Source organism: Argentina silus (genome assembly GCF_951799395.1).
Source record: "Argentina silus genome assembly, chromosome: 1".
Taxonomy (NCBI): Eukaryota; Metazoa; Chordata; class Actinopteri; order Argentiniformes; family Argentinidae; genus Argentina; species Argentina silus.
In genome coordinates this window covers 33,630,679-33,651,346 of record NC_139655.1, presented here as the reverse complement: position 1 = coordinate 33,651,346, position 20,668 = coordinate 33,630,679, and the positions used below count along the sequence as shown (strand labels likewise).

Below are 20,668 nucleotides of genomic sequence, written 5' to 3'. Positions count from 1 at the left end.
CAGGGCACCAAAAGTATTTAGACAATCTAGTCCCTCCCCGTCGTATAGTGTGTTTACATTCTGCAGTTCGTAAGGTGGCAAACTCAGAGGCACTACTAGCAAACATTTCAAATCTTTCTGTGTCCCAACAGGTTCTGGTAACTTGAAAAGTTTATGGCAATTGTGTTTGTTAAGAGCGGTATGGAAATCAATTCAATTATGTAGTTACAGTGAGCTAACTTGGATCATGCTTGGCACCCACCAAGTTAAGTTCGCTAGCCAATTGAAGCACTTGGTTGTGAAGAATATCCCACCCTCGCTCTAAACTGCACCCCTAGCTCCATTTGGCCTCATAAGGACCAGGGGGGTAGAGGGTTTTAAGCAACAAAAATACTGTGAATAGACTGTCCTTGGCACGCATGGCATAAGCCCTGTTGTGGAAAGCCAGCTAATGAACATCAAGGAAATGAGGCTGAAATATCTGAAACAATCAATCAGAGACAAAGCCTAAGCCCAAACCTTAGGCTTACCAAAATTAACTGTTTGGTACATCAGTAAAGAGAAAGAAAGAACTGGTGAGGTCAGCATTCACAAATGGCCTGGTAGGCTAAGGAAGGCCTTTACAGTGGATGACCGAAGAATGCTCACCATGATTAAGAAACAAATCTAAACAGCTGTCCGACTGCAGAGGTTACACTGCAAGGTGAAAAATAGTTTGGCTATAAAACAGGATAGCTAGGTTACAGCTGCTAAAAAAAGTACCTAAAAGAGCCTGCAGAATTCTGGAAAAAGATCTTGTAGACAAATGAGATGAAGATGAACACGTACCAGAGTGATAGCAAGGAAAGTGTGGAGAAAAAAAGGAATTGCCCAAAATCCACAGCATACCACCTCATCTGTGAAATATGGTGGAGGGGTGTTATGGCTTGGGTATGTATATGAGGATCTGGCTCACTTGTCTTCATTGATGATGTAACCGCTGACAGCAGCAGCAGAATGAATTCTGAAGTGTACAGAAACATCTTGTCTGTTGAAATATGAGCAAATGCTTCCAATCTCATTGGACAGCGCTTCATCATACAGCAAGACAACCCCAAACATACTGCAATAGCAACTAGGCAGTTTTTCAGGGCCAAAAAGTAGAAATTGCTTAACTGGCAAAGTCAAGTCAATCATGCATTTAATTTCCTGAAGCTAAGACTTAAGGCAAAACAAACAACTGAAGATGGCTGCAGTACAGGCCTGGGGGGGTCACTGGGTCGCAGACTTCAGGCAGTTATTACATGCAAAGAATGTGTTACCATTACCAATACTTAACATGAGTGCTTAATTTGAACATTATATTAATCTGTCCCAATACATTTGGTGCCCTGAAATAGGGGGACTATGTATAAAAAGTGTTGTACAAACACCCTTAAATAAAACCTGAGAATCTATACATTAACCTCATAGTAATTGTTTGATTTCAAATTCAAATTTCTGGAGTATAGAGCCAAAAGAAGAACTGGTGGGATATACTGGTGTGTCTTGGTAGATTGAAGGTGTTTTTCGGTAAAATGATTAATTGGTCATCAAAAAAGAAGGGAACTGCATTTTTTTTTTTAGAAATTAGCAATCAGGATGCAGGGTGGGTCTCAGGTAGATATAGTAAGCTCTCTAGATGAAAAACAGCTTTGTGCCACTGTGTTTATAGATCTCTAAAGCATTTGACACAGTTGATTACTTTTTGTTATTGCATAGACTGTCCTCTATTGGCTTAGAGGTGTGTGTAACTGGTTTCAGAACTACCTTTTATGGCAAATTACAATGTATGCCGTAGTTGCTGATGATGTATAATCACAGTTCCTTGATATTGCTACAGGTGTCCCACAGGGTTAAATTTAGGGTCCAATACTGTTTTCTTTTTACATAAATGATATTGCTTTCTCTGTAGATAACCGTAAACTACATCTTAATGCTGATGATACTGCTGTGTATCCTCTGTAAACCTTGCCATTGACAACCTACAGCTTGCCTTCAATACTATACAGAATTCACTTAGAGGCCTCAAATTGGTTTTGAATGCTGATAAACTTCTTATAGTCCCTAAAAGTACATGCTGATAAGTTAACACAATAATTGAGAGCTATACTTTGTTTCTTAAATAGAAGCAGGTCTTGTTTTTCTTTATTATGGTAGTACTGTACTATATAGTACTGTACTGTACATGCACACAGCAACCTCTACCTTGAAACCGCTAGACTATTACTCTGAGTTTCATTACTGGTGACAGGTTCATCACTCATCACTGTCTGCTATACCAGGCCACCAGAAGGATTCAGCACTGGCTTCTGTTTGTTTATAAAGCAGTCCTCCAGAAGCTCCCATGTTGTCTTGTAATTTCGTAAATGCCACACCTGTATGGCAAGACCCATCATTCAGTCACTTCGATGCCAACATCAGATGTACAGTATGTGCTCAACTTTCAAAACCCACAAGTGATTGAAAACTTGTAACATAAGCTGTATCCTTCGGCCTGCGCATAGCAAGAATTCCTCAGACATGGTGACATGAAGTTGACAGCATCTTTAAACCTTTTCCACTTCCAAAATAACACTTTGCAAGCCCATAAAGTTTCTTCTGGAACTTCTTCTTCTAGTTTAGTTTATCCTGGGTGTACAAACAGGACACCCATGGAAAGGAGACTGGTCTCAGTGGGGCTTCCCTGTCTAAATAAAGGTTAAAAAAAAATTCATTAAAAAAAGCACTTCTACAATTAGGTCTATATTGGTTGTTTTCTTCTTTGGAAAATTATAGTACGCCCACCTCTTCATTTACCACTAAGCATAGCCAACCTAACTTCATCCATGCATGCCTGTAGACCACAGACAGACAGACAGAGACAGAGAGAGAGCGAGAGTGAGTGAGTGAGTGAGTGAGTGAGTGAGTGTCTATGTCAGACTGGCTCAATTGTACACACTTGCCCACAATGTAAAAGTCATCTTGTTCGAGCTTGTTTAGTTCAGAGGTGTTTGATGTACGTAGCATTTGCGCAATGCCACAGATCTCAATGTTATCCGGATTGCATATCCACCTGTATAACGGCGGCGACCATTGTTATGTGAGACGTCCTATCCAGATTCTATATTACAGTCGGCTCCACAGCACCACCACTACTAGTAGGGGGCCGTCCAATAGTGTTCACGCAGAGACCGGTGGCTCAGCATAGACGGAATCATCATGGCCTCCTCTGCACTGAATTGCACACCCTTTATGCTGTGTTTTATTTATTGCACGTTACTTTTTGGTCAAATATTATGTGATGGTGATACAGAAGACGAACATGCTAAACATACATATACGGTGGAGATGTTCAACGATGCTGTCCCCACCGCACCCCACTTTGTCATGTTCTTTGCTCCCTGGTAAGCAAACTCTTAATCAAGTTTTCCTAACAAGCTAAGCGAAAGTTATGAATGGATGAGTAAATGCAATATAGCTAGTAAGAATACAACTTTCATGCATGGCAATTTACTTCACTTGCTAGCTAGCTAGTATGGAAATTTCAAGTTGCCAGTTACAGCTAGCTAGCAAGCTCACGCGTTACGTTAGCCTGCAAACTTCACTATGCTAGGCTAGCCAGCTAACATTGTGGTCTCTCTACTAGTAACACACTTCTTCTTCTTCCAAGTCATCGGACTATCGTAGTCAACTAAAATAACGACCATGCATAATCAATGCTTTGGGTTGAACCGTGCAATTGGCCAGTTGGCAATCTTGTAACTAGCTAATTGTTAGCTAGCAAACTTGCCGGCTAACTATCACAGTAGCTAGCCATGATATGTCTGTGAACTAGATGAGAGAAGTTCGGCTAAACCATTTTTTGGGATGCGACCGCTTACGTGGCAAGCACAGATTGACGACGTAACTCTCCGTGCGCCTGCAGTCCGGCGTGTCACATAGTGTTCCGGATCTTCCAGTGTTATTTAAGAGTGATCTGATGAAATTGACTGTAAAATAACAGTAATAAGTTGCTTACACTTATGACACTCCTCCAAACTAATTATAGTTATTGATGATACCATGAATATTATTTTTGCAATTATTATTAATTACTGCTTCAGTAGTCTATCAGGTTTCCCCATTTGTTCATCATAATTTAGTAAATATTATATAACAGTGATTTCCATGCACTTTAGATCGTCTGTATGAATATAATTATGTATTCAAAATATGCATATTTTTAATTCATCTGTAAGATGTTGCTGATGCTTGTAGATTACATATTATTGATTGTATCTAATCTTATATCATTCAAGTCAAACATTTTGGTTAATTTTGACCAATTGCGATAACCTCAATTAATGTTGGAATTAAATCATTAAAAGCCATCATCAATTAAGTTTTGCCTTAGACACCTCTTAAAACCACAATTAATAAAGGGGGAACACTATCTGACAATGGAACACATACTGACATAACACAAGTATCAGTTTTCCTGCTGTTCAAAAGTGGGACTTTTTGGGTGTCTCATTGAATGCTGAAATGGATGGATGTAGCACAGCTGAGCCTATATATATAACCATCTAGCTTGACAATTCCCTTGCCCAGGATATTCGGTCCTGTGCCTAGTTAATACCATTCTGTAAACTGTTACAACAAACGTGGCCCTCACAGCCTGAACGGACCTCACAACTGTACGTATGTAGGGTCCGAGGCTCCCCTATGTTGGTGTTGGGGACCCTCACCACCCGAAACATGGACTGTTCCAGCCGCTGCCGTCAGGAAAACGCCTCCGCTGTCATGCAGCAAAAACAGAGAGGCTAAGACTGAGTTTCTTCCCCCATGCCATCAGAATTGTCAACGATGACCCCACCAGTGCCCCCCTCAAGTCACTCACACATGCACTGTCATTCTAACACATATGCACACACATAATCATCCATCTGCTATTTATATTGCTTACTGGCTATACTGTTCATATTGTTTATACTGTTTATACTGTCCATACTGTATATTTTTTAGTACTTCTATTTTTATTTTATTGTATTTTAAAACTTATTGTGTTGTTGCACTACTCTGTGGCACTGTCACTTTTGCATTTCACTGTATACTTGTATGCACGTGACAAATAAAGAAATCTTGAATCTTGAATCTTGAAAAAGGAGAAGGGTTTTGGGCAGTCAAATATTGAGGCTTTTTTTTAAACAGAATAGATTCCGGAGTCAAACCTTCTCGGACACAAGTCGGAATTTTCCTATTGCGATACCTCATTGTGAACCTAAAGTCCTACACTTCCATACCATCCAGAAAGATTTTTCTGATCACAACATATACAACTTTAATCCGCCATTTAAGACTAATACCTACCCGACGATATATCCCTGCTTACTCCTTGCAACCCTTCCCAAACATCCTGTACCCCTGTACCTCCAATACAAAGGGTGTCGAGGCAATTAGTTAAGCTATTGGTATTTATGATGTATGATGCACACCTGCAAAACTAATTGTCTCCATCCTTTGTGGGAGGAATTGGAGGTATCTCCTTATAATGGTTAAATATAAGATAATTAAATACAGTTGTGAGGTCCGCTCCGCTCATGCTGATCAAACATTTGCTATTCAAAGCACATTTTGCTGTTTGCGCCAGGAGACGGATGAATCACATGGTTGCTGTTGACACAAATAGGGCGAAGTTATGCATGATAATTCAATGAGCATTCAGGTATATCAAGTGTCCTCAGTGCCCTATTTTCCACTAAAATGCTCTATTCAGTGCAATATGATTCCAGGCAGAACTATGGAGTCTGCTGCAGGGGGTAAATCTTTTTCCGATTCTCCACTGTGTGTGCAGGTGTGGTCACTGCCAGAGGCTACAGGGGACATGGAACGAGATGGCCGACAAATACAACAACATGCAGTCACCACCGGCGTACGTTGTAAAGGTAGACTGCACTCAGGACGTCAAGTTCTGCTCCAACGTGCATGGCATCAGGGGGTACCCCACGTAAGTACAGAACTCCTTACTCGTGATGGTTGAGTATTGCCGTCTCTTATGAGACCAGGCTGGTGAAAGAGCTAGGCATTGACTCTTCCCTTGGTCGAGACACTTTAATTTAACTTTTATTTATCCTGGGGAAACACACCATGACAAGGGTCTCTTTTTTGCGGTTTTGCCATGTCCACATACAAATACAATTACAAAACAACACATTGAATATTCAACACATAAAATACACACAATAATTTATCAAAACAAGAGTATGCCTAATCAAGGAATTAAAACAACTGTGTGGGACCAAGTGCTCCAACCTCAGTCTACCCTGAAGATGGTTCCAAGTCTGAGGAGCACAGAAGCTAAAAGCAGTTTTCCTAGTTCTGTGGACACCAGGACACCAATGAGACATTACAAAGTAGCGAGCTCTGAGAGTTTGTCTGATCACCACTGGGTTGCCATGAAAGCAATGACATAAGGAAGATGGAGTTTTAAAATAACTGCTTTATATGTAAATCAAATCAATGATAAGCCCCTTGAAGTCAAAGACTCCCAACCCACAGACTGATACAAAAGACAATGGTGGGTGCAGAAACTATCCCTAGAAATGAACCGCAGAGTAATAAACCAAGTCTAGTGGTTTAAGAATTCAGGCGGCCGCGTGCATGTAGATTGTATCACCAGAGTCGAGGACAAGGGGGACCGTCGCCTGGACAATCTTTCTCCTTATTCTTAAAATGCAATTCATTGTTAAAAAGGACCACATCTGAGAATTGATCAGGGACTCCAATATTTTAGCTGAAACTTAGCCAGTTATTCATGTTGTTGTGTTCACTCCCCACCTTTATGAAGAGGGAGTACATAGGCCGCCCTCCACACTTGGTAGGAATGGTACCAGAGAGAATATTCATGTTAAAAATATGAGCCAGAGGTTCAGCTATTAATAGAGAGCTGCAGGAGATATGAGTCAAGCATGTCAACCCCTGTAGACTTTTTAACATCAATCTTACACAACTCATCAAACACCTCCTTGGTAGAAACACAATGGATCGAGAATATAGGTCCATTGTTAGCCAGAGGGGCAGCTATCAGTCTGAACAGGATACCTAGCCAGGTTATCAGTCTGATCTGGAATATTTAAATAGTTTCTTTCAAATAGGTAGCCTGCAGAGATGTCATGTTGGTTCAAGGCTTCACTTATTCTTCCGTAATGATGTTTTGAGATGGCCATATCGCTGTTGGAGATGGACTCACAGAGAGAGAGAGAGTTCATTTTGCCACAGGGCTTTGTATTTCAATGTAGGTCCATTTAATGATTGACAGATCGCTGTAAATCACTGACATGCATTTAGTTGAATTTTTAACCACCGGTTGTTTAATTCCCCTCTCTACCAACAAAACATGGACCTCAGCACGCTCTTGAACCCTCTGCCCCAAAAGAAAATGATTAACTGAAAGAAATGTTATTTGCGATGAACGTAACTATGAATTGCATGGTATGATATAATGATGAATGGATTGACAAGTGTGTTGTCAGTATAGTCTACAAGTTGTTCTAGTTTTGCAGTCTAAACCCTATTTCACATCACAGGCCCAAACCGAAGCTGAGCTGTACTAGGCTGGCTTGAAAACGCAACCTCCATAGTTGCTGAAAGGGTGCTGGACAGGACAGTGTGAAAAGAAAATATCCCAGTGCAGTATGGTTCAGGTCGGCCCTATAGTGTGTAAAGCCTCTAACTGTCCCCTGTGCTGTGTCTGTAGGTTGATGCTGTTCAAGCCTGAGCAGGAAGCCGTGAAGTACCAGGGCTCTAGGGACCTGCAGTCTCTGGAGACTTGGATGCTGAAGACTCTTGAGGAGGAACCAGAGGTAAGGCTTCTAGCCCATACCATGGTCTAGGCAGTGGGCACTCCTGTAGATCTGAGAGGATTGGATAGGTGTAAGCCTCAGCAATATGGTATTAGCTGCATCTTGCCAGAACATTCTCGGTATATATCCTCGCTTGGGGTAGGGGTGCGGGATTTCCGAAGAGCAAGGGTGCATCTCATCTCATGTGGCTTCCTTTCCTTGTTTCCTTTCCTTCATTTGTAGAATCATCTATCCTTGCTGTCATCTATCCTGTGTTCTCAGATCAATGCAGATAGAGGCCATTGGCTGCCATTTTAGCCTTTTGAGATGCACCTGGGATGATGGGAGAGTGGGCAGTTATACTGTGTTGACCAAGTGGAATAGAAACTGCTATTGTCAATGACATAAGACTTTTAACTGCCTCTGTAACTCATCTGCATCCATCTTGTTGTACTTTACGTCTCACTCTTCTTTTCAACATATTTTTTTCTGGTCTTCTGTGCAGGAGCCAGAGAGTGAATTGGAGCCACCCCAAGCCCCAGAGCCCAAACAGGGCCTGTATGACCTCAGTGCTGCCAACTTCAAGGCCCACATCGCTAAAGGTACATGTTGGGGAGGACTGGGAACTGTCAATGCAACTCATCTGCCAACAGTCCGTTTATACCTGAATGCGACATACTGTATGAGGGAATGGAATGTCTCCATTACACCATGTTTTACATGCGTAACATTCATCTCACTTGAAGTGACTGCGCATTATTCTCTCATAATCTCTCATAAAACCTAATGTTTCCAGTCGCTGGACAAGCACAACACAAATAGACAGCAAAACTAAATGTCAGCAATGCTAGTTGTCTCACTGAAATGATCCCCCTTAAGACCAGTTAGAGTCCAATATTTTTGGTTAGAAGAAAACATTATTAATGATTACTGTTTGGAGAAGATATGACAGGGTCATTTAAAAGGACAGCATTTTGGTATCATGGCAGCATGGGCCTAATAAAGTGTAAAAGGTAGCAGTTACCTCAGAGAGCGCCGTATATTTTGGTTCCAAGGTAGATAAACCGAAAATGTAACTTCCTGATTCTATTCTGTGCCCATCTTTTCCATTCATTTGGAGATGTGAATCTGGATCTTCACAACCAACAGTATGGGACATTAACCCATCTCCACCCTAGACCCCTTCATGAGCTTTCAAAACATGTGACGCACTTTTGGTTTAGGAGAGGACCATCCCTCGGAAGTGTGTTGATCCCCCCCCAACATCCTCTCGCTCCTCTCCTCCCCACAGGTTCCCACTTTGTCAAGTTCTTTGCCCCCTGGTGTGGTCACTGCAAGGCCATGGCCCCTACCTGGGAGCAGCTGGCAAACACATTCCAGTACACTGACGATATCAAGATCGGCAAGGTGAGTCACCGCTCTGCCTCAGTAGCAGCAGGGGACTCAACTTATGTCGTCTAAGTAAACTAGTAAAACACCAGGATGCAAAATGTTAGCTCAAGCCATTTGTTTGCGTAATGGGTTGAAAAGGGAGGGAGTGGTATCATATGATCCACTGAGTAAATTTGTAGATGTTTGCATTGATGGAGCCTTGTCTCCAGGCTCTGAAACACAAACTTCCCCCTTCCTTCTCAGAACGCACTGGAGAAGATCCAAGGTTCCTCCCCTTTAGATTTTCTCCTCCCAATGCGTTTTGAGAAGGAAGGTGAGAAGAGAGGATGCGAGGAATGACTATTGAGTTTCATCATGTCTCCTTGCTATCTCTACCAACCGCTACTGGTTTGTTGAGTTATGTCAACAAAAAGCACGCCGAAGAAATCCAATTTTGGGGAGGGATAAAGAGAACAGATATAGGAAACATTCGTCAAGGAAGTTATCTTCAAAGGAAGTTATGGCATTACCAGACGTTTCGTGGGGACCTATAGTGTCGTGAGAAAATGTCTGCTTTCATGAGTCCAGTATTAGTGTAACCAGTGTTTTCTTCCACTGGACAGGTGGACTGCACCCAGCACTACGAGGTGTGCTCTGAGAACGCTGTGCGTGGGTACCCCACCCTGCTCTTCTTCAAGGATGGAGAGAAGGTATGAGGACTTTATCTGGTTAAAAACCATGAAGCTTGTATCCATGTGAAGACCATCATATTCTAATTTGTCACTGGTTCGTTATGCTAAAGTTGTGGTACCCTTGAAGTTTGTCAGCACAGTTGCCGTAAAAAGGAGTTTCATTGACCCTTTTCATTGTTGTTCCGTAGACTGACCAGTACAGAGGCAAGAGGGACCTGGACTCTATGAAGGACTTTCTCGAAAATCAGCTGAAGGCAGAGGAGGCTGGGGACGAGGAGCCACAGGCCAACGAAATAGTGCCACCCAGCGCCGAGCCTGCCAAAGAGGAGGTACGTGTGTCTGTCTGTCTGTCTCTGTTTGTCGGTCGGTCGGTCGGTCGGTCGGTCGGTCGGTCAGTCGGTCTTGGGCATCAGTATGTCTCCAAACTTTCTGACGTGGGATTCCGGGCCTTGGTCAGAGTATTTTGAAAGAGAAAAACATGTCTATTGTGGTAAATGTCTACTTTGAGATCTAATTGTGTGTGTGTGTGTGTGTGTGTGTGTGTGTGTGTGTGTGTGTGTGTGTGTGTGTGTGTGTGTGTGTGTGTGTGTGTGTGTGTGTGTGCGTTTTACAGCATACCTCTAGATAACTAACAAGTGAATGAGCTGTTGACTAGATGTTTTAAGAGGGAGGCCCATTGCCTTTAGCCTATGGTCAACCAGTAATTATGGGCTGGCTAGCTATTTCCTACCCACGGATTCCAAAGCATTTCAGATACTGTATTCAGTTTAAATGACGGCATCATCTTTTCAGGCTTAACCTCTCAGGGACATGCTTTTTTCCAGATTAAAGCCACAGTCTGGGATTTGCTCTGCTATTCAATGGTCCTTTAAATTCCTGATGAATACCCATTGATTCTGGTAAAATGACTTATCAATGCCTATTGAGCTTAGTACAATGGTCTACCTTAACCCAAAATATAAGGTTGTTTGACTTCACTGTTTGTAAACAATATTTTTGTTACAAACAATGTGTATTTCTCTGAAATGTCATTTCAATATCATGGACTGTTAGTGTGGTGACATTTCCCCAGCTCCATGTTTCATCTTAATACCAAAACAAGTGGCTGAAACATTTGGTTGAAAAACAAAATGGAAACCTTTTCAGCTGTGAACCAGTGATGCTAAATGTATGTTTTCTAATTATTATTATTATTATTTTTATTTATTTTTTTCCAGGAGTCTGGCGTGGTGGTGCTCACAGAGACCAACTTTGACGAGACCGTCGCTAAGGGCGTCACGTTCATCAAATTCTACGCTCCGTGGTAAGCAAGAGCTCCTTGCTGTTAATACCGATATTTCCTTTTTTGGGGGGGGGATCTTTCACCTACTTGGATGCGTTATGAAACCAACTAGCGAGCCTATAGGTATCTCTACCCTTGTCTAGTCTAGGGGTGCTAGGCTGTCTAAAAGGTTCTGCAACCGGTCTGGATGGGTGTATTAATGAGAGAAGTCAGAGTATGTGGTCAGTGTTGGGTGTACAGGGCCCTGGGGACAAACGGAGAAAGTAGCTTACTCTGGTCCAGGACCTGCTCCACTCAGCTCCAGCTGTCACTAGCCATGTCGCTAGGTATGGTTTTAGTGTGCATCTCCATTACATTTGCAATTTGTCAACAACTGATTTAGTTTTAAGACCTTTCGGGTTAGCAAGCCAGACCACAGCACGGCTGGAGACCAGGGCTAGGATTAGTGGAGACTAGGCTATAATCATAATCATAAACGTGTGTGTTCAGGTGTGGCCACTGTAAGAACCTGGCCCCTGCATGGGAGGACCTTTCCAAGAAGGAGTTCCCTGGCCTGACGGACGTGACGATTGGGAAAGTGGACTGCACAGTAGAACGGACGCTCTGCAACAGGTTTTCTGTAAGTCTAATGAGTTAGAAGTTGATCATCTGTACGCATAACACCACTGAAAGCACACACAAGCAGACACACACTCGCACAGCGCCTAGAAACGGGTACACAGGTAGTTCCAACAGTAGAAAATGTTTAACCTGTGCTCCCTCATTGAGCCATAAAACTATACAGCCGCTTCATTCTGTGTTTGTGATGCTAGTACCAGGAATGGCCAAATCTCCCTCACTCCCCCCCCTCCAATGTATGTAAGACATTCAATCCTGATTTACACCTCATGGATGTATTGGGCTGGCCTGGTTACGTGTCCACCGTAGTTGCTGTAACAGTGCTGGAAAGCACAGTGTGAAAGGGAAATATCCAAGCCAGCACAGTATGGTTTGGGTCGCCCCAAGAGTTCCGACCAGTGCTGGAAAAGCCTCATTCTTTATCAATGCTTCCCCTGAAAATGTGTCTTGAGTTGTCGCCCATGGACGTTGCTCGACTTGAACCTGTGTCCCCCCCACCCCCCCACAGGTGCGTGGTTACCCCACCCTACTGATGTTCCGGGCAGGGCAACAGGGGGAGGAGCATCACGGAGGACGGGACTTGGAGAGCCTCCACAGTTTTGTGATGAAGCAAGCCAGAGATGAGCTGTAGTCAAGCTCTGCCCAATAACCATCCTCCCTACTCCCACTAAGCATATCTGGCCATGTGGGGACTCCCCCCAACATATGGACAGCTCTCTCTCCCTCCCTCACTCCCTCCCTCTCTCTCTCTTTCTCTCTCTCTCTCTCTCTGCAATCGTTTTCCTCTCAGAAAGGAGTAGCGAAAAAGACTGCTTTGACCATGGGCCTTTCCCAGCCACCTCTGTTTCATGCAGTCTTGCGAGCGAGGACGAGAAAGTGTTGATTCGGTAATTAATTGTTTGTAAGAAAAAGAAAAGTGAATGTATTTCATATCTGCTGCCCGACACCCACTGCTCATTGCAAGAGAGCAATCGGCCGTGGCTCTGTAAAATGAAACGACGTGAATGACAACCACTTTGCCAGAGGTACTTTATCGGATAGGCTGTAACTCCAGGTGCACATTATAATAATAGTCATCCAACAACTGACGCCTTGCAGCGACGGTCGTCACATAGTGCCTGCCATTTTTATATAAAAAAATAACAAAAAAAAGATAATTCGTGGCACCATTTGAACTCTTTTCAAAAAGTCGAAATTGTGCAATTTCTCTTCCTTTTTTTTTTTTTTTTTTTAAATCATGAGCCATGTTATGTCATGTTAGAGTTGCACGGAGGTCAACGTCATTTGATCTTTGGCCACGTTGAGCGTTAAGTTGATGGTTCTCATCCTTGCCAGTGACAGCCTAGCTTGACTCTCAGGGAACACCTCCCCATTTGGAGTGTCTGCTATACCATACTGCTATCTTTCTCTCTTACTGACAATATTTGTGTCCCCCTTTTCTAATAAGCAATCAACGAAACACAGTTCAAGCCTGTATCTGAAAATGCTGCCCCGATTTTCATTTCAAACTGCATTTTGTTTGAGTGAGTGCGTGTGTGTTTGGTCTTCCATGACATTGTAAATGTACCACAAAAAGACAGAATGTAAGGTATATTTGTTTTCAATTTTACTGCTGCTTTACGCCATGGCTTCAAGTCCATGGTTCAACTTCCAGGCACCTTGAGTTTGGCTGGACAGATTACCATTTGATCAACAGTGATTGTGACTATCAGTACATATGCAAACCCTCAAGTCATGGCTGAAGTACCCGGAACCTGATGGGCCACACTGTGTCACCAGGGGCTCGGTTGTACTGGTGAAACATTCAGAACTTGGCAGATGGAAGTGAGAGAGTAGAGGAGGCAGTGATTTGGAGATCAATACAAAATACCAAAAAGATCTCTCCTCTCAAGTACTGACTGGTTATGTACTGCGTGTGTTAAATTTGTACGAGAAATGATATAGTGTCCATCTCAACCACCTGATGTCAACGTTGAAAAGCGATTTATCATATCAAAGTATACACTCCTTAAGTAGAACTGTTGAGAGGATGTATGTATGTGTGTGTGTGTGGGGGGGGGGGGGGTTTGTGGTGAAATGAAAAAGTGGGGGGTCTTAGAAAGTGTGATCATGCATCTGTTGTGTGAGGCAGTTTTACATTCAATGTTCAATTAAGGGTAACAAATGCATTCAGAGGCTAACCACTTATTTGTCAGTAAAATCTTTATGGATAGCACATGGTCTAGGAAGACTCCAGTGAAGGAAAGCAGTATTTGTTCTGGTGTGGGTTGTACACTACCCATGATTTTTTTTTACAAAAAAAAAAAAGAAAAATAATGGCAAGTTGTAACGTGATTTCGTAATAAAATTTCTTTTCCAAAAATAGTTTGCATTTTCATTTGTTCATGTTCTTTCTTTGTAATATGGCATGTGATTTATTTTTTTTTTAACAGGTGCAATAAATAAGATGAAAATGTACAAGTATTTACACACAAAAGTAAGTCTAAAACAAGATCACAAGAAATGTAAACAGCAGCTTACAGGAGGTATATTTCGTAATTTCTGATTGGTTAGGCACATAAGGTATCCAATTTCCTCTGCTATAGTTTTCCACTAAAATTGTCTGTATATAAAGTCTGTCAATCATTTCTTGAAAAAGACATCTGTACTCTCAAACAACAAAGCTCACAGTTAAAGGTAGTTGCAACTACTTTGAATCAACAAAAAAATGTCAACATCAATGTCAATAGTTGGAAACCAATTCAGAAAGCTGGCCCAGGATGTCTTGGTTGGTTGTTTTTGTTCAACAAATGCTTTTCCACTCTATCCCTCTCTCTCTCTCCCTCTCTCTCTCTATAGGGTTTTATAGATAATATGTAAGCTCAGAGGGTGCAACAACATGGAAATGGCAACCTATGGTATGCTCGAGGGCTATGGTGGTGAATGTTTCATGGGAGCAGTATATTAGAGTTTAGCCACAGACTGCCACCTGTTGAACCAGCTTGGTGAAGTAAGCCCCAGCATGATCCTGGCAAATATTGACACACCGAAGATATTTTGAGAAAGTTCACTAATCTAAAATAGCCTGTGGTCATTTCACTTAGGTCCATTTTTGAATACGGCTGAGGAGCTTCTGGGTACAACACATAAGGAGGAGAAGGAGATATTTATGGATCCCTATACATAAACTAATGTATCATGACATACATTTCATTGAATTTTCAGCAGTGTTCATGTTAAAATCAGGCTTTGGTTAGTCAGATACAGTATATATACATCTGTATTAAAATAGTGTAGGCTAATATTTTCCTCCCACTGTTCGAAAGGATACATGTTTTCGTTGTCATTCGACTAGATCTGACGTAATGTACTGTTGGCTTTCTGCGTTGTGATAACATTGAGTCAATTCCCCAAAGTCATGTGCAGAGTTGTTCTGCTGTAATTGGCTAATAGCCGCCTGAGAACTGAACACCACTTTGTTTGGAGAGGAGGAGGGAAAAGCAGCACTCTGGTCCACGAACGGTTCCTCCTTCACCCTGGGTATGGGGAGGTACAAGTGCACATAAACACAGTCACAAACAAACATAGACCCAGGATGTTGTGTGCACAGGCTCCGCTGCAGCCAACAGGCAGGTCGTGGACTAACGTAGGCCCATCGTTGGCCCATTGTCGGTCAATGGCAGCCACAGGCCCTCACCACCATGTTCTTGTACTTCTTGAGGATCACGTTGGAGTTGTCATCGAAGTAGAGCACGGAGATGGCGTGCAGCTTGGTGGGGGCGCAGCATGGCTTGGGCACGTTTTCGGGGTTCATGAGATGGACCTGCAGAGGCAAGAACAATGTCAAAGATTAGTGAGAAACGATTCCTTTGTATGTCTTGACATGTGAAGAATTGACATTAAAGCCACTTTGACTTTTGACTTTGACTTTTGAGATCATCCAATCGGATTAAGGGGACCGTTCACCACAAAAGCAACGATTGGTGGACCTCAAAAAGAGTCCACACGTCCCACTCCCATGCAATGTGATGTGTTGATCCAGATGCAACTACTGCATACCTCTTTCCTCAATTCCAAATGAATAGAAAGGATAAGTGATTTCTAATTTCCTAATTTTATTATATGTATCTTTTCCACTGTTTTGGGGTTGAGTCATATTGTATTCAACTTTTGAGGTCTGAAAACATCTGACAAAATTACATTTTCATGTTAACAGTCCTCTTAATGAGAAATGTGCTTTTAGCACTTAAAGCATGCTGTTAGAGCACTCACCAGTGTCTGTACAATGGCGTGGTTGGTGGCGTTCATATGGGCGTTGAGGGGGAAGGAGCATTCTCCGTCACAGTAGTTGGCTGCATAGCCCTCTGGTGCAATGATCCAGTCCTGCCAGTGCACAAGACAGACACAATCAGTTACACTTTGAAGAACTCTCTTACCAAGTGTAATCAAGCCTTATAACACATGCATACTGTAACACCGTATAGATCTAGAGAACATCAATTGTAAAACTGTATAATAAAGGAGGAAGGCACTCTGTGACACTCTGATACTCTTTAATGCTCATCGGCCTATAAGGCTCTATGGATGTTTATAACACCACATCCTAATGTACTCTGTGACTTGCGTCAAAGTACCGCAAGCTACAGAAGCTGTCCTGATATGATCCGTCAGATGGCACAGCAAGACAACACCACAGTGGATGGAACTACCCAGCGTGCTTCTCTGAAATTGAGACAGAGCGTCTGTTAACGCACTTGACAGCCTAGACGCATGCAGAGCGTACTGACAGATGCGGCTGATTAGGACACACACTGATTATAGTGGCAGTTTTTCACCTTGACGCTCACGCTCACGCTCACGCGCACCGCAGGCAATTAGGATGCGTTGTAAGGCTTTATGAGACTACATAACACACATTTCAAGTAGCGTCGCCTATTACTGCTGACACCAATTGTTGCCAATTGCTAATACGCCTGCATTTGGACCGCTTTGCTCCAGCTGAAAATAGAGCCCATAATGCCTCTTCATGATCCATTGGATCTCAGTGGGCAATCAGTTACTGAAGGTTCTCCATTCCTAGTCCTGGTAGCACTGCAACGAAGCAGTGAAACACCTGATTCAGCTGATCATGGTTTTGAAGATCAGCTGAGTAGTTAAATCAGGTGTTCAGCTCTCCAATATCAAGATTGAGTCTACTAGTCTAGCTCTGAAGTCAGTCCTACTCCCAGCAGTAATGTAAAAATAAAAATCAACTGGTATTTGCATAGGCTTTACTAGGAAATGAAGTGGTAACAATGGGTACTTTCTTGTGTTTACAATGAATTCAACACAACTACCTGGTACACAATGGTGCATTTTATTCAATTGTTATGAGTAATTTGGAGGTTATTGTGTATAATATTAAATTGAATTCATTCACCATGTCATTTCTATGTAAATGCCTTGTAAATGCCAAAAAGGAACTAGCTACACAGAGTTGAAGCTCAACTATGTCTCTTAGGACAAATCATGTACACATGGCTGCAGAATCACTCAGGGAATGAGCTTGCAACCGTCTCTCTCTCTCTCTCTCTCTCTCTCTCTCTCTCTCTCTCTCTCTCTCTCTCTCTCTCTCTTTCTCTCTCTCTCTCTCTCTATGTGTGTGTGTGTGTGTTGGCAGTTTCCCTCTAGATGTCAGTGCTGCTGTCTTAACAGGGGGTTGATTGTTTTGCAGGACGTGCTGTACGTGGCTCCATGTTTTTCCCTCCATTAAGTGCTCGTGTGGCTGCGGCCCCTGTCACCCAACACACCCAGCGACCTGACAGAGAGTTCACAGCCCACTTCAGCCGCCTCCTAAACACATACGACTGCTAACAGAGTCAATAGCCCGATATTCAGACCAGCACACAAATGTACACTCTGCTCCTTGTGTTCTGTCAAAAGTGTTCATTTGACCCTGTGATTTGTAATCTAATTTCAGTCGTGTCAATTACCGGTATATATTTGCAAGTTTGCTTGGCACACTGGAGTGTTTTTTTTTTGTTTGTTTTTTTTACTTTTTAGAGGATTCCAGCCGTTCCTTTGCAGCAAGAAAGCTAAATCAAGCACACTCCAAGTATTTCATGTGCTTATCAACTGGTGGCCATTGCTCCTGAACAGATGAGCCAAACCACAGAGACAGGAGGAGCCAGAGGGTTCACTTGGCATCCATTTCCGTCCGCAGTCTGTGGAATAATAAGAACAGGCTGGATTTTCAATGCTGGGAAACAATAGGAGGGCTGTAAACTTTTTTTTTTTTTTTTTTTTTTTTTTTTTACTAATATCTGCACATTGTCCTAATTGATTTGAGCTAAACGTGTGTAATGTGCAGGGTCTTACTTATTTTGAGCAGAGTTTGTGAGCCCGCCAAAAAAATTACTTTATTGAAGGAGAGTGACTGTGCAGTCTGATGAGATCCTCTGCCCTCATGAATAATTGCTGATACACATGAATAAAAACATTTGTGACACAATTTAAAATATCATCCCAGACTCGCACTTTGTTGTCCAGCTACTTTCACAAATGTATATTACGAAATGTGAAACCGATCAGAGACAAAACTCTCTGTACATGCCTTCAGTGGCTACGTTGCTAGTTTCCGGGGTGGACAACGGCTACCATTGGATTTCAAGCCACTCAACCATCTTCTCATTATATAACATCTTTGGCCACACCAACCATTACTGTTCCAGTGAGAAGAGATGTCTTAATCACATCAAGCCCCAAATATTTAACCTTGTCAACTCTCTTTCCTGAATGAACAAATTGGTGGTAGTGTCCCAATCATCTTAGCCTCTCCTCAAAACACATTTGAGGAGAATATCCTTTTGAAAAGGAAGCCAGGAGGGAGGATGTGAGGAATAGAGGAAATATTATTGGGACACACCTATTGGTACAAACCTAAAATGTAAAGAAACCTCAACTCTCTTCTTTCAGTGCGGAGTACCTAGCGATGTTTCTTTGCCCTTCCTTACCTGCCAGCCCAGCTCCCGGAAACTGACGTAGAGCTCATGCCTCCTGCAGGCTGTCTTCTGGTCACTGCTGTTGTAGTCTGAAGTGGGAGGAGACAACAAGGAGGATACATCACGGTTGATGTTCAGGCGTGTGTAAAAACACAGAGCATTCCAAACATAAATGCATTGAACAGAGATGACATGAGTTCTTACTCAACATGTCAGAGAGGCATGTAGGAAGCATGTGTCTGTTCTACACACTACGTTTTTTTTAAACTGACTGTTCCATACGGGATGTTCCAGATAGAAAAGCAATGAATACAGCTGTCATGAATCCTAACTCTTCTTGTCAGCGAGGCATGTCTGTTCTAAATAGCACATTTCTATCTGAACGTTTCACAACATGCCCTGAACTGAACGCAGCCCAGGGTTGAGTCATCATGCCTCAATGCTGATGTATGATATTGGGTAGTGCCACGTGTAGGGGTGTGTACACACATTTATACAGTAAGGTCATGCAGTTAGGGTAATGGATGATTTGATGCTCGTAACATTGATTGTATGTTAAAATAATTCGAAAGGCTATTCATCATTTATTTACAATGTCTCCTATGACAACAAAAAAACAAACCAATTAAGTAATTGTAGTAAGCAGTCCCTTTTGTTCTAGTTATGCTAAGGTATAACAGTAATTATACTCCCATCGGTACAGTTACAAGTCATATTTGTCATAATCAAGGTTATATTGCATTAAATTACATTTCTGAAAATATTGCTGAGAGTGCCTTTAATTGAATTAGGCCCTGCATTCAGGCATCGCATCAGAGTTGAACACGAACGACAACCACGTTGATTACTCTCCTCCTCTGCGGGTTTGTTTTAATTATCTCTGTCTCGACCCGCCCGATCGCAGAGCTGCAGGCGTCATACCAGCCGCAGGTATGAGTTTCAGAGAGAGACGGAGGTCATCGCTGGCACCGGCTGCCATTCTGAAGTCAAACTCGGTGACTCTGACTTTCCACTGACGTTTGTTAAAGTGCACTCTCTCTCTCACACTGATTTTGTTTTCTCCTTATTTTTTCCTCCTCAAACCACATAGAGAGAGTGTGAGTGAGCTATGATATCAGCACCGGGTCGAATCACTCACTGTGTTCCCCCGCCCAGAGAGGGAGCCTGTGTGGAGAGGCGGCAGCAGCGGGCGGACCATGCTCTGCTTTACAGTACAGTGGCATGCCAGGTTATCTAGGGGCAAAGCAGCCAGCTGGGAGACAGAGAGGGCAAAATGTGTGTGTGTGTGCGTGCACACGCGTGTACCGTACCAGACAGTCACTCACAACAATCTCCTATCCTGTCCCCTCCTGAAGATCAGGACCTCCTCATTAAACAGGTTTATTTAGTCAGCTGTGTGTGTGTGTGTGTGTGTGTGTGTGTGTGTGTGTGTGTGTGTGTGTGTGTGTGTGTGTGTGTGTGTGTGTGTGTGTGTGTGTGTGTGTGTACTGGTACTGCTAACTTACTACTGTACTGTACGGCCCTATGACGAAGCGCGTCCACACCGCTATCGATCAGTGCCACCAAGAGCACACTGCACAGTCATGGCTCTCACAGAGGCGTCAGAAGGACTACTTCATTTGCTTTTATTTCAGAGAAACTACGTAGTCCGTCATTATTACAGAGAACTACAACTTGACTCTAATGACATTATGATGTCATCCACTTTAATTCTTTTTTTTTTGCACAGGCACATAAACAGAACGGCCCTAATCAACAGTATGTGTTGCTGCTCCCAATGACGAGCTGAGGGAAGTGTGTGTGTGTGTGCGTGTGTGTGTGCGGTGGGGGGCTGGGTGAAAGTTGTCCTGAAACGTGGTCATAAAGATAGGGTGCTTCCCATTGGAACAGGAAAGGCTCGGACATAAGTGCAGCCACCTGACTAGGGGTTAATTCACACATGAGCAG

General features: G+C 42.8%; 2 protein-coding genes across 2 annotated transcripts in view; one reads left to right on the top strand and one right to left on the bottom strand.

Annotated features, from left to right (window-relative positions):
- The first annotated feature begins 3,148 nt into the window (after positions 1 to 3,148).
- On the top strand, positions 3,149 to 13,187 carry txndc5 (thioredoxin domain containing 5). Its single transcript, XM_083680922.1, has 10 exons — positions 3,149 to 3,383; positions 5,813 to 5,965; positions 7,715 to 7,820; positions 8,305 to 8,401; positions 9,091 to 9,206; positions 9,794 to 9,880; positions 10,051 to 10,191; positions 11,080 to 11,165; positions 11,634 to 11,763; positions 12,271 to 13,187. The coding sequence occupies exons 1-10, from the start codon at positions 3,199 to 3,201 to the stop codon at positions 12,391 to 12,393; spliced, it is 1,224 nt and encodes a 407-aa protein (XP_083537048.1). The 5' UTR covers positions 3,149 to 3,198; the 3' UTR covers positions 12,394 to 13,187.
- The window catches only part of bmp6 (bone morphogenetic protein 6), a 37,500-nt gene continuing 29,519 nt past the window's right edge, over positions 12,688 to 20,668 (bottom strand). The window contains exons 5-7 of the mRNA XM_083680912.1: positions 18,734 to 18,810; positions 16,014 to 16,124; positions 12,688 to 15,564 (exon numbers count right to left, since the gene is read on the bottom strand). Coding sequence (XP_083537038.1) covers positions 15,415 to 15,564; positions 16,014 to 16,124; positions 18,734 to 18,810 — 338 coding nt within the window. The 3' untranslated portion in view covers positions 12,688 to 15,414. The remainder of the gene's footprint in view (positions 15,565 to 16,013; positions 16,125 to 18,733; positions 18,811 to 20,668) is intronic.

Coding starts and splice junctions, on each gene's coding strand:
- txndc5 (XM_083680922.1), top strand. CDS start 3,199: ATGGCCTCCTCTGCACTGAATTGCACACCCTTTATGCTGTGTTTTATT. Junction 5,966..7,714: donor GGCATCAGGGGGTACCCCAC/GTAAGTACAGAA, acceptor CTGTGTCTGTAG/GTTGATGCTGTTCAAGCCTG. Junction 10,192..11,079: donor CCGAGCCTGCCAAAGAGGAG/GTACGTGTGTCT, acceptor ATTTTTTTCCAG/GAGTCTGGCGTGGTGGTGCT.